Source organism: Monodelphis domestica, chromosome 2 (assembly GCF_027887165.1).
Source record: "Monodelphis domestica isolate mMonDom1 chromosome 2, mMonDom1.pri, whole genome shotgun sequence".
NCBI lineage: Eukaryota > Metazoa > Chordata > Mammalia > Didelphimorphia > Didelphidae > Monodelphis > Monodelphis domestica.
The window spans coordinates 252,810,065-252,823,899 of NC_077228.1; the positions used below are offsets into that span (position 1 = coordinate 252,810,065).

At 36.4% G+C, this 13,835-nt stretch overlaps 1 protein-coding gene across 1 annotated transcript in view; it reads right to left on the minus strand.

Annotated features, from left to right (window-relative positions):
• The window catches only part of FOXK2 (forkhead box K2), a 107,240-nt gene that overhangs the window by 32,427 nt on the left and 60,978 nt on the right, over window positions 1–13,835 (minus strand). Inside the window, exon 2 of the mRNA XM_007483428.3 lies at window positions 3,529–3,723. Coding sequence (XP_007483490.1) covers window positions 3,529–3,723 — 195 coding nt within the window. The remainder of the gene's footprint in view (window positions 1–3,528; window positions 3,724–13,835) is intronic.

Here is a 13,835-nt window from a genome sequence, read left to right on the forward strand (position 1 = left end):
TCCATTAGGGGCGGTGTAATGTCCTTGAACAACTTTCAGGGATCCAGGAGAAAAAAAACACCATTCATAAGCAAAGGATAAACTATGGGAGTGGAAACACCGAGAAAAAGCAACTGCCTGAAGACAGAGGTTGAGGGGACATGACAGAGGATAGACTTTAAATGAACACTCTAGTGCAAATACTATCAACAAAGCAATGGGTTCAAATCAAGAAAACATCTAATGCCCAGTGGACTTACGCGTCGGCTATGGGGGGTGGGGGGGAGGAAAAGAAAATGATCTATGTCTTTAACGAATAATGCTTGGAAATGATCAAATAAAATATATTTAAAAAAAAAAAAAAGAGAGATGTGACCATGTCACTACCGTATTTAATAATTTTGAATAGCACTTCATTACCTCCTTTCACTTTTAAAGCCGATTTCAACCTGGTCCCAAACTGGACATTATTATCCTGCCTGCACTCTACATTTTAAACAAATTGACCTGTTCTTTGCTTCTCAAATATGACGTTTAAATACCCATCCCTGTCCTTATAATGCATACCTTCATTGTATATCATGACATCTCTTTTCCTTCAAGATTTACTTTAAGCACCATCCTTCTTCTTTTTCAAAAACCCTTACCTTCTGTCTTGGAATCAATACTGTTATTGGTTCCAAGGCAGAAGAGTGGTAAGGGATGGGGGTTAAGTGACTTGCCCAGGGTCACATAGCTACGTAGTGTCTGAGACCACATTTGAACCCAGGACCTCCTGTCTCCAGGCCTGGCTCTCAATCCACTGAGTCACCTAGCTGCTCCCTAAGCACCATTCTTTTACATGAAGTCTTTCCTGATCCCCCAAATTCAACTGTTAGTAACTTTTCTTCCAAATTATATTTAATTCCTTTGTATTTACTATACTTCTCTTTATATTTATTCTACAATTACTTAAATGTGTATTTGTCAAGAATGTAAGCTCTTTGGGCAATAAGTGCTATTTCAATTTTTTGTATTTCTTTTTCTAGTACTTGGTACATAGTAGCAGCATAATAAATGCTTGTTGATTGACTGATCTAATCAATAAGACAAAAAATTGAGCATTATTAAGATTATCTGAAATTAAAGATAAACCATATCCCAAGTATATACAGACCCTTAAGTTATTAGCTAATTTTACTTACACACACACACACACACACAAAATCATTACTAGGAATATATTAAAAACTAGGTTTTGTTGCTGAAAATGATATATCATCTATAAAAATTTTCCTTAAAAATTTGGAAAGAATTTTTAAGCTGTTTAAACTTAAAGAGTTTTTGTAAGCTTTGAAGCCATTTGCCAAAAATACAAAATGCAACTAACTTCAGATTACGAGCATTTCTATACCACCACAATAAAGCAAATTTTGGAATAGTCACAAGAATTTTTTAAATTTCCCAGTGAATAAAAAAGTTATGTAGACTGTAGACTATTAAGTATTATGTCTTTAACATGTAGATACCTTAATAAAAATACTTTATTGCAATAAAAAGCTAATTCTCCTTTGAGTTTTTAGTGAGTTATAAATCTTTTTCCTGGTGGAGGGTCTTGCCTTGATTTTGATGGCTACTGATTGATCAGAGTGGTTGCTGAAGGGTGGTTGTGGCAATTTTAAAAAATAAGACAACAAATTTTGCCACAGAGTGACTCTTCCTTTCACTTGAACACTTAAAAATTCGTTTTGTAGGGTTATTATTTAGTCTAATTTCAGTATTGTTGTATCTGAGAGATTAGGGAGGTCCTTAGAGAGGGAGAGAAATGGAGAATGCCAGTTGGTGGAGCAGTCAGAAAACATACTTATACACATATTTATTAAGTTTGCTTCCTTAAATGGTTGTGGTTCATGGCACCTCAAAACAATTACAACAGTAACATAAAAAAAAAAATCACTGATCACAGATCACCATAACAAATATGACAATAATGAAAATGTTCTGAAATATTTTAAGAATTACTACAATATAAGAAGAGACATGATATGAACATATGCTATTGGGAAAATAGTGCCAGGCTAGCTTGATACAGGGTTGCCACAAAACCTTCAATTTTTAAAAAAATGCAATAAGTGCAAAGTGCCATAAAGCAAAACACAATAAAATGAAGTATCCCTGAAGTTTGCAAAAATAAGTGGTGAATTTTAGGGAAGAGTGCAATTTATTACTAATTTTAAACAAAACCTTTATATAATTGGTGTATAGGATTGAGAAAGGAGTATCATGATCATGATTTAGTAATCATGGCCAATGATGCATTTATTCTATTTGAATGTAAGTATCCTTGAAAAGTATAATTTTTAGCTATGACAGTCAATGTTAAACAAAGTATTTTTTAAAAAATGAAACAAAAATATATACTTTAAAAATATCAACACAAAAATGACTAAAAAATATTGACTTACAAAAGTGTAGTAAGTTAAAGCAAAAAGGTTTAAAAAATAAAAACTATTATTTTAAAAATACCATTTATTTCTTCTCTATCCTCCTAAACATACATGTTAGCACATGTATGTGTGTGTGTATTTATAAATAAATTTGGGGTAGGTAAGAGTATGTGCACAGTTTACCAAATAAATAATTCAGTGGATTTTTATTTTTGTTTGACTTGTTTTTATGTTTAAACACAAACACACAAACACACATACATACCTCAAATAGCAAAGAAAACTATTTGTAACAAAATAAAAGTTGATAATAGAAGATGATATAATGGAAGAAATACTATATTAGAAATAAGGGGGGAGGGGCATAGAAATAAGGCAGCTGGGTAACTCAGTGGATTGAGAGGCCTAGAGATGGGAGGTCCTAGGTTCAAATCTGACCTCAGACACTTCCCAGCTATATGACCCTGGCCAAGTCACTTGACCCCATTGCCTAGTCCTTACCATTCTTTTCCCTTGGAGCCAATACGCAGTACTGACTCCAAGACGGAAGGTAGGAGTTTAAAAAAAAAGAAAAGAAATAAGGAGGCCAGTGCTTGAATTATGTCTCTACCACTTGTTACTCATGAAGCCTTGGAAAATCAATATGTATTTATCAAGTACCGACTATGTTCTAGGATGAGTCCATTTACAATGTCTTGGCTTTATTTTTCATCTCTGTAAAATGAGGAAGTAGGTCACATAACTTTAATCTCTGATGTTATGAAATCAGGATAAGCTAGGCTGAGTGTGAGATTTGTCAAACAAACTTCAGGTTATAAAAAACTAAGAGTAATTTCTCTCTATGTACTACATAATATATACTACATATTTTCCTAGGTACTACAAATATTTAGGTTCTATGCAAAATCTAAGGAATAGGAATTGATTAGTTTCTGATATCTTTCTGATATATTCTTAAGACATTTTTTAAAAAGTAATATGCTTAAAAGATGGGTTAAGCCAAATTCTTTTATTTCAATCAAAACATCATATAGTGACAGTTTAGCAAGTAAATTTCTACTGCTTTTATATTCACTGTAGACAGTTTTATTATGCATACTTTTTAAGAAGCCTTATAATGTACCTGATAGTTCCTGTGGGAGAAGGCAGAGGGCTGATCAGGTGAGCCATGTTGTCAGGAATGTTTATTGTTAAGGGAGTGATCTGAGGCTGCACAGGCTTAACTGGGGACTCTGGGGCCTCCTGTTTTTCTCTCTTCTCATTGGACAGTGCTGTGAATGTTATCTTGATGTTTGTGCTGGGAAATCTGAAGGTACATCTGAAAAATAAAAACAAAAAGATAAACTGCTTTTATTACTGTATGCAAACAACTGTAGAAGGGAAGACAATTGAACAAAACATTTTAAAAGAATACCTAAAGACACTATTACCCAAAGAAAAATTAAGAAAATATTTTTTAAGTTCTTAAAAATAATGACATACATGCTTTTTAAAATATGCAGTAAGATATATTGTCATTATACTGTCAAACAAAATCTACCACTACCAAAGTTGTATTGTATAATCTTCTGCATAAAAACAGACATTTTGTATCTTTAAAAAAGGAACAAAAATGTGAATGACTTTAAAAATAAATGCTGGAAGACATTTAGCTCAGTAAATGCATCTTTTGAGAGGTGGTATGACACCTTTTGAGAGGTAGATGGAATGGCATCAGAGGGTCAAGTACCATTCCAGCATGGGAAAGTTACTTAACCTCTCAGTACTTCAAGTAATTAACTCTTTCAGGGCAAATTAATGAACAGAATCAGATCTGCACTAGCATGAACTTGCCTCACCAAAAGGCAAATCAAAAGTTCTTGCAAAATTAAAACAAAACGTTCCGGTTAAGATGGCGGCTTAGAGAAAGCTGAAGTTCAGATCTCCGGAAAACCCTTCCCGACCGATCTCAAACTAGAAGCTCCTAAGGCGCCGAAATTCAAAACGATCAACAGCACAGACCCTGGGAACCCTCCTCCTGGACCTGGACCCGGTTCAAAAGGTACGGCTCCCCTTAAAAGCCAGAACCCGAGATCCCCCGGACCTCAGGGGTAGGAGCGCAGAGTCCAAGGCTCCCGGAAGCGGCAGCCGCGCCGGGCTCAGAGAGCAGGGTCTGAGGAACAACAACCCTCAGGGTCTTCTACCCAAGTCCCAGTCCGGGTGAAAGTTACTGCCTGGGGCTTCCGCTGCAGAGAGCCGGTAGGTCCGGGTGAAAGTTACTGCCTGGGGCCTCCGCTGCAAAGAGCTGGTCGTTCTGGGGGGAAAGTTACTGCCTGGGGCCTCCGCTGCAGAGAGCTGGTCAAAACAACAGCAACCCTCAGGGCGGGCAAGACAGCCTCACGGGCTGGATCCTGCTATCCAAGTCTCAGTGAAAGTCTGTGCTCTCGGAGCTTGGGGAAGCGGCAGCCCATCCCCCCGCAGGCCGACGAAACAGCCTCACGGCCAGGGATTCTGAAGGCAACTTCCGGAAATCGAGCCAGGGGGAGAGTGTGGCCTCGTGGTCCGACCCTTCCATTCCAGTTCCAGTGAGGCATATTCAGTTTAACCCAGGGAACGCTCATAGAACCAACATCTGCCCAGGACTAAAGCCTCTGATCACCAGACAAAGACAAGAAAAGCCAATCCTCCACGTTCAGAGATGACAAACTCCACAGAAGCACAGAAGCCCCAAAATACCAAGAAAAATAAGAAGAAAGGGGCGACTCTGGACACATTCTATGGAGCCAAAATACAAAATACAGAGCAGATAGAAGAAGATATACAAGAAAATTCTCCAAAATCTTCCAAAGGAAATAGAAACTCTCCACAAACCCATGAAGAATTTGAATCAGAAATGACCAAAAAGATGGAAGCCCTCTGGGAGGAAAAGTGGGAAATAATGCAAAAGAAATTCACGCATCTACAAAACCAGTTTGACCAAACTGTAAAAGAAAACCAGGCTTTAAAGCAAGAACTAATAAAGCAAAGCCAAAACACCAAGAAATTAGAAGAGAACATAAAATATCTCACCGACAAGGTGATAGATCTGGAAAACAGGGGGAGAAGAGAAAATTTAAGAATAATTGGACTCCCAGAAAAGCCAGAAATAAACACCAAACTGGACATGGTGATACAAGATATAATCAAAGAAAATTGCCCAGAGATTCTAGAACAAGGGGGAAATACAGCCACTGACAGAGCTCACAGAACACCTTCTACACTAAACCCCCAAAAGACAACTCCCAGGAATGTAATTGCCAAATTCCAAAGCTATCAAACAAAAGAAAAAATCCTACAGGAAGCCAGAAAAAGACAATTTAGATATAAAGGAATGCCAATCAGGGTCACACAAGACCTTGCAAGTTCTACGCTGAATGATCGTAAGGCATGGAACATGATCTTCAGAAAGGCAAGAGAGCTGGGTCTCCAACCAAGAATCAGCTACCCAGCAAAACTGACTATATACTTCCAAGGGAAAGTATGGGCATTCAACAAAATAGAAGACTTCCAACTTTTTGCAAAGAAAAGACCAGAGCTCTGTGGAAAGTTTGATACCGAAAATCAAAGAGCAAGGAATACCTGAAAAGGTAAATATTAAGGAAAGGGGAAAAATGTTATCTTCTTTTACTCAAACTCTCTTCTATAAGGACTACATTTATATCAACCTATGTATACTAATATGTGGGGAAAATGTAATGTATAAATAGGGGGTAAAGAAAGACCAAATAGAATAATGGTTCTCACACAAAGATTCACAGGGGAAGGGGAGGGGAAGAAAACTCCTATAAGAAGGAGAGGAAGAGGGGGGGGGGTTTACTTAAACCTCAATCTCAGGGAAATCAACTCTGAGAGGGAAAAACATCCAGATCCATTGGGATCTTGAATTCTATCTTACCCAACAAGGGTAAGGAGAAGGGAAAACCAAGGGGGGGAGGGGGAGAAGGAGAACAAAAAGGGAGGGAAAGAGAGGGGGGAGGGGGAGGGAACAAAAAGGGAGGGACTAAAAAGGGAAACATCAAGGGAGGGGACAAGGGGGACTGATTCAAAGTAAATCACTGGACTAAAAGGTAGAGCCGAAGAAGAAAAGGTTAGAATTAGGGAAGGCAATCAAAATGCCAGGGAGTCCACAAATGACAATCATAACTTTGAACGTGAATGGGATGAACTCACCCATAAAACGTAGACGAATAGCAGAATGGATTAGAATCCAAAACCCTACCATATGTTGTCTTCAAGAAACACACATGAGGCGGGTTGACACCCACAAGGTCAGAATTAAAGGATGGAGTAAGACCTTCTGGGCCTCAACTGATAGAAAGAAGGCAGGAGTGGTAATCATGATATCTGATAAAGCCAATGCAAAAATAGACCTGATCAAAAGGGATAGGGAAGGTAATTATATTTTGTTAAAAGGGACTCTAGACAATGAGGAAATATCATTAATCAACATGTATGCACCAAATAATATAGCACCCAAATTTCTAATGGAGAAACTAGGAGAATTAAAGGAAGAAATAGACAACAAAACCATACTAGTGGGAGACTTAAACCAACCATTATCAAATTTAGATAAATCGAATCAAAAAATAAATAAGAAAGAGGTAAAAGAAGTGAATGAAATCTTAGAAAAATTAGAATTAATAGACATATGGAGAAAAATAAATAGGGATAAAAAGGAATACACCTTCTTCTCAGCACCACATGGCACATTCACAAAAATTGACCATACATTAGGTCACAGAAACATAGCACACAAATGCAAAAAAGCAGAAATAATGAATGCAGCCTTCTCAGATCACAAGGCAATAAAAATAATGATTAGTAATGGTACATGGAAAACCAAATCTAAAACCAATTGGAAATTAAACAATATGATACTCCAAAACCGTTTAGCTAAAGAAGAAATCATAGAAACAATTAATAATTTCATCAAGGAAAATGACAATGGCGAAACATCCTTTCAAACCTTTTGGGATGCAGCCAAAGTGGTAATCAGAGGCAAATTCATATCCCTGAAAGCTCATATTAACAAACAAGGGAGAGCAGAGATCAATCAATTGGAAATGCAATTGAAAAAACTCGAAAGCGATCAAATTAAAAACCCCCAGCTGAAAACCAAATTAGAAATCCTAAAAATTAAGGGAGAAATTAATAAAATCGAAAGTGATAGAACTATTGATTTAATAAATAAGACAAGAAGCTGGTACTTTGAAAAAACAAACAAAATAGACAAAGTACTGGTCAATCTAATTAAAAAAAGGAAGGAAGAAAAGCAAATTCACAGCATTAAAGATGAAAAGGGGGACAGCACCTCCAATGAGGAGGAAATTAAGGCAATCATTAGAAATTACTTTGCCCAATTATATGGCAATAAATACACCAATTTAGGAGAAATGGATGAATATATACAAAAATACAAACTGCCTAGACTAACAGAAGAGGAAATAGAATTCTTAAATAATCCCATATCAGAAATTGAAATCCATCAAGCCATCAAAGAACTTCCTAAGAAAAAATCCCCAGGGCCTGATGGATTCACCTGTGAATTCTATCAAACATTCAGAGAACAGTTAACCCCAATACTATACAAACTATTTGACATAATAAGCAAAGAGGGAGTTCTACCAAACTCCTTTTACGACACAAACATGGTACTGATTCCAAAACCAGGCAGGTCAAAAACAGAGAAAGAAAACTATAGACCAATCTCCCTAATGAATATAGATGCAAAAATTTTAAATAGGATACTAGCAAAAAGACTCCAGCAAGTGATCAGAAGGATCATTCACCATGATCAAGTAGGATTCATACCAGGGATGCAGGGCTGGTTCAACATTAGGAAAACCATCCACATAATTGACCACATCAACAAGCAAACTAGCAAGAACCACATGATTATCTCAATAGATGCAGAAAAAGCCTTTGATAAAATACAACACCCATTCCTATTAAAAACACTAGAAAGCATAGGAATAGAAGGGTCATTCCTAAAAATAATAAACAGTATATATCTAAAACCAACAGCTAATATCATCTGCAATGGGGATAAACTAGATGCATTCCCAATAAGATCAGGAGTGAAACAAGGATGCCCATTATCACCTCTACTATTTGACATTGTACTAGAAACACTAGCAGTAGCAATTAGAGAAGATAAAGAAATTGAAGGCATCAGAATAGGCAAGGAGGAGACCAAGTTATCACTCTTTGCGGATGACATGATGGTCTACTTAAAGAATCCTAGAGATTCAACCAAAAAGCTAATTGAAATAATCAACAACTTTAGCAAAGTTGCAGGATACAAAATAAACCCACATAAATCATCAGCTTTTCTATATATCTCCAACACAGCTCAGCAGCAAGAACTAGAAAGAGAAATCCCATTCAAAATCACCTTAGACAAAATAAAATACCTAGGAATCTATCTCCCAAGACAAACACAGGAACTATATGAACACAACTACAAAACACTCGCCACACAACTAAAACTAGACTTGAACAAATGGAAAAACATTAACTGCTCATGGATAGGACGAGCCAATATAATAAAAATGACCATCCAACCCAAACTTATTTATCTATTTAGTGCCATACCCATTGAACTACCAAAATACTTCTTCACTGATTTAGAAAAAACCATAACAAAGTTCATTTGGAAGAACAAAAGATCAAGGATATCCAGGGAAATAATGAAAAAAAACACATATGATGGGGGCCTTGCAGTCCCAGACCTCAAACTATATTACAAAGCAGCAGTCATCAAAACAATTTGGTACTGGCTAAGAAACAGAAAGGAAGATCAGTGGAATAGACTGGGGGAAAACGACCTCAGCAAGACAGTATACGATAAACCCAAAGATCCCAGCTTTTGGGACAAAAATCCACTATTCGATAAAAACTGCTGGGAAAATTGGAAGACAGTGTGGGAGAGACTAGGAATAGATCAACACCTCACACCCTACACCAAGATAAATTCAAAATGGGTGAGTGACTTAAACATAAAGAAGGAAACCATAAGTAAATTGGGTAAACACAGAATAGTATACATGTCAGACCTTTGGGAGGGGAAAGGCTTTAAAACCAAGCAAGATATAGAAAGAATCACAAAATGTAAAATAAATAATTTTGACTACATCAAACTAAAAAGCTTTTGTACAAACAAAACCAATATAACTAAAATCAGAAGGGAAACAACAAATTGGGAAAAAATCTTCATAGAAACCTCTGACAAAGGTTTAATTACTCATATTTATAATGAGCTAAATCAATTGTACAAAAAATCAAGCCATTCTCCAATTGATAAATGGGCAAGGGAAATGGATAGGCAGTTCTCAGATAAAGAAATCAAAACTATTAACAAGCACATGAAGAAGTGTTCTACATCTCTTATAATCAGAGAGATGCAAATCAAAACAACTCTGAGGTATCACCTCACACCTAGCAGATTGGCTAACATAACAGCAAAGGAAAGTAATGAATGCTGGAGGGGATGTGGCAAAGTAGGGACATTAATTCATTGCTGGTGGAGTTGTGAACTGATCCAACCATTCTGGAGGGCAATTTGGAACTATGCCCAAAGGGTGCTAAAAGAATATCTACCCTTTGACCCAGCCATAGCACTGCTGGGTCTGTACCCCAAAGAGATAATGGACACAAAGACTTGTACAAAAATATTCATAGCTGCGCTCTTTGTGGTGGCCCAAAACTGGAAAACGAGGGGATGCCCATCAATTGGGGAATGGCTGAACAAACTGTGGTATATGTTGGTGATGGAATACTATTGTGCTCAAAGGAATAATAAAGTGGAGAAGTTCCATGGAGACTGGAACAACCTCCAGGAAGTGATGCAGAGCGAGAGGAGCAGAACCAGGAGAACATTGTACACAGAGACTAATACACTGTGGTATAATCGAACGTAATGGACTTCTCCATTAGGGGCGGTGTAATGTCCTTGAACAACTTTCAGGGATCCAGGAGAAAAAAAACACCATTCATAAGCAAAGGATAAACTATGGGAGTGGAAACACCGAGAAAAAGCAACTGCCTGAAGACAGAGGTTGAGGGGACATGACAGAGGATAGACTCTAAATGAACACTCTAATGCAAATACTATCAACAAAGCAATGGGTTCAAATCAAGAAAACATCTAATGCCCAGTGGACTTACGCGTCGGCTATGGGGGGTGGGGGGGAGGAAAAGAAAATGATCTATGTCTTTAACGAATAATGTTTGGAAATGATCAAATAAAATATATTTAAAAAAAAAACAAAAAAAATTAAAACAAAACAAAAAACCCAAACAAGGACAAGAAAGAAGTTATCCTACCGTGAGATATCTATTGCTGCTTGATAGTGATTAGAATCTTCAATGGCTAGAGCACCAGGCCTAAGGTTAGGAAGACCTGAGTTCAAATCATACCTCAAACACTTAGTCGCTGTGAGCTGAGGGAAGTCACTTATCTTCTTTGTTTCCTCAACTATAATATAGGGATTATAATAGCACCAACCTCCCAGTGTTATTATGAAGCTCAAATGAGGTAATATCTGTAAATCCTTGGGCACAGTTCCTGGCATACTCTATCCCTTCATTTTATTTTGTTTCATTTCCCTTCCATACAATGAATGTTTGTGAAGATTTTTCTTATATCTCAAAATCTTTAGAAAATGAAGATAATTATTATTATCCTCCATATATGTTAGAGTAGTATCACATGGAAAAATCTTAGGGTTTCTTCCTTTGTCATCCAGAATTTATATAAGATAGCATAAAATATAATATTTTTGTTAGTGATTTTTTTTTGAGGGGGAAACTGCATTCATTTCCTTTTTCCCTTAATCAAATGAGAGCATTTGGTACTATAAAGTGAAAAAATGTATTAGTGAATTTAGTCATTTTGCCATAAGCCTACATCATGTTTTTAATATCACTCTACCTCTTAACAGTTTAAAATAAATAAAATTACTACTGTACAATATCTCATTAGAGGTACTAAGCCCATCAAAAATGCTAAATAACTAATCAACCTAATAAAACATTTATAAATTAAATTCTAAGTAGGTTAATTTAGTAAGAAAAAGCTTATACCTTTTGGAGGAGGGCTGGTGATAAATACAAAATCACTCATTTCTTTTTAGTAATTAGCCAAATGTTGAGGTTACTATGCCCAGAGTTACTTTCAATGTTCCTCCCATGTTTGATTGAAATAATGAATTAACTACATTGCTAAAATGAAACTCTAATGTAAAATATTTTATATGATTCCAGTTTGACAAAGGAAATAACAACAGGTCCAAGAAGAATATAATATTTTAGGTAATAGAAAAAAAAAGTAGGTATTTTGCTATACATTGTGCTGAACATTAAAAAAAAAAAAAAACCCTCCCTACCCTAAAGGAGTTCATATTCTAATGGGCAGCCAACATAAATACCAAGATATACACATGATGTATAAAGAGTAATATCAAAGGTGAAGCCACTAATATCTGTGAGAACTAGAAAAAGGCTCTTACAGAAGGTAGGATTTGATCTAAATTTGAAAAATACAAGGAAAAAACAAATGGATATGAAGAGGGAAAGGATCCTAGGAAATGTGAGACAGTTTAAAATCACAGAGATCACATATAGATATGGGAAAGGGGGTATCAGATGAAAGCAACAGCAAGTAGAGAAATGTAGAAAGATTAACAAAACAGTAAGTTTAAGAAGACAGGGAGGAAAGAGACAAGTTATGATAAGCTGTAAATGAAAATTTCTTTAAAAAAAGTGATTATTGCAACATATGTAGATCCCTAATAATGATGAAGTTAATCCTTAGAAGTCTGAAGTATCTAACCTTCCCATCTAGGAATGTAAACAGTTTAAACAAAGTAAAGTTCTTTATGCTTTCTCTTTCATTTTTACCTTCTATGTATCTCGAGCTTTCTGTTTGAATGCTTCAAAGTCCTCTATTTTATTATATATATATATATATGCTCTCTTTCCTCCCTCCTGCCCTTTGGCTCAGCACTCTCTGGTCTCTCCTACCCTAACAATGATGACAAATCCTAAGGCAAGCAAAAATGGAAGCAGAAGAGACCACTGTGGGAGGCAGACTGCTACTACAGGTGGCCTTCTAATGCTTTGTGGCTAGACTTTCAGTCTTCCATGAAGACATGGACAACACTTTAGAACTTTGGGATGACTATGGAGACCTGAAATCATAGAAAGTAAAACTACAGATGAAGGGGCTCTACTGTGTACTCAGTGTTGCTGGAAAAGTTATTTTTGCTGTAATCCTAGCTCTTTTGCCTTCTAGCTCTCTGCTCCTTTAAAGTGGAAGTTGCTGAATCTTGTGAGATCCTGACTGTGGCTCCACATTATCTGAGTTGTTTTTGGCTGCTTGTAATATTTTCTCTTTAACCTGAGAGCTTTGAAATTTGGCTGTAATATTCCTAGGAACTTTCATAGGTAATCAGTGGATTCTTTCAATTTCCATTTTACCTGATGGACTTAAGATATCAGGAAAGTTTCCTTGATAATTTCTTGAAATAGAATGTCTTGCCCCCCCCCCCTTTTTTTTTTATCATGGCTTTCAGGTAGTCCAGTAATTCTTAAATTCTCTCTCCTGGATCACTTTCCAGGTCGGTTGTTTTTCCATTCAGATATTTCACATTTCATTCTATTCTTTCATCTCTTTGGCTGCTTTATTATTACTTGATGTATCTATAAGATATATACATATATATATGTATATATAAGATATGGTTCATTAGCTTCCAGTTGTCTCATTTGAATTTTCTAGGAATTATTTTCTTCAGTGAGCTTCTGTAGCTCTTTTTCCATTTGAACAATGATACTTTTTCAGAAGTTCTATTCTTGAGTGAATTTTGAGCCTCTTTTTACCATTAGATTAGGTCAATTCTGTTTTTAAGATCATTTTTCTAGAATTTTTTTTGTTCTATTAATTAACTTTCCATAATTTTCTCTTACCACTCATTTCTTCTTCTACTACTCAGCTCTTTCCTTAGTTCTAGGAATTTTTTGGGAATTATGTCCAATTAGCATTTTTCTTTGAGACTTTGGGTGTGGCTCTTTTCACTTTGTTGGATTCTTTTTTTGTCACTATAGTAACTTTTTATGGTCAAGTTTTTTTGGGTGGGGGTCTATTTGCACATTTTTCTAGCCTTTTTCTTTGCTTACACATTATGTTATAGTTGGGCTCTGCTCACCTAGGGGTGGGGAGGCATTGTTCCAAACTTCAGGTTTTTTCATGCTACGGGTTTGCAAAGTGGTATGAGTGGGGGAGAGGGATAGTCACTGCTCTCTTGGTCTTCCCTCTCCTCTTTACATTGGAAGGGCCCTTGCTATCCTATAGCAATAAGTACTAGCACAAGCACTCCTCTTGGTCCACCAACTGTGACCAGATCCTGTTTT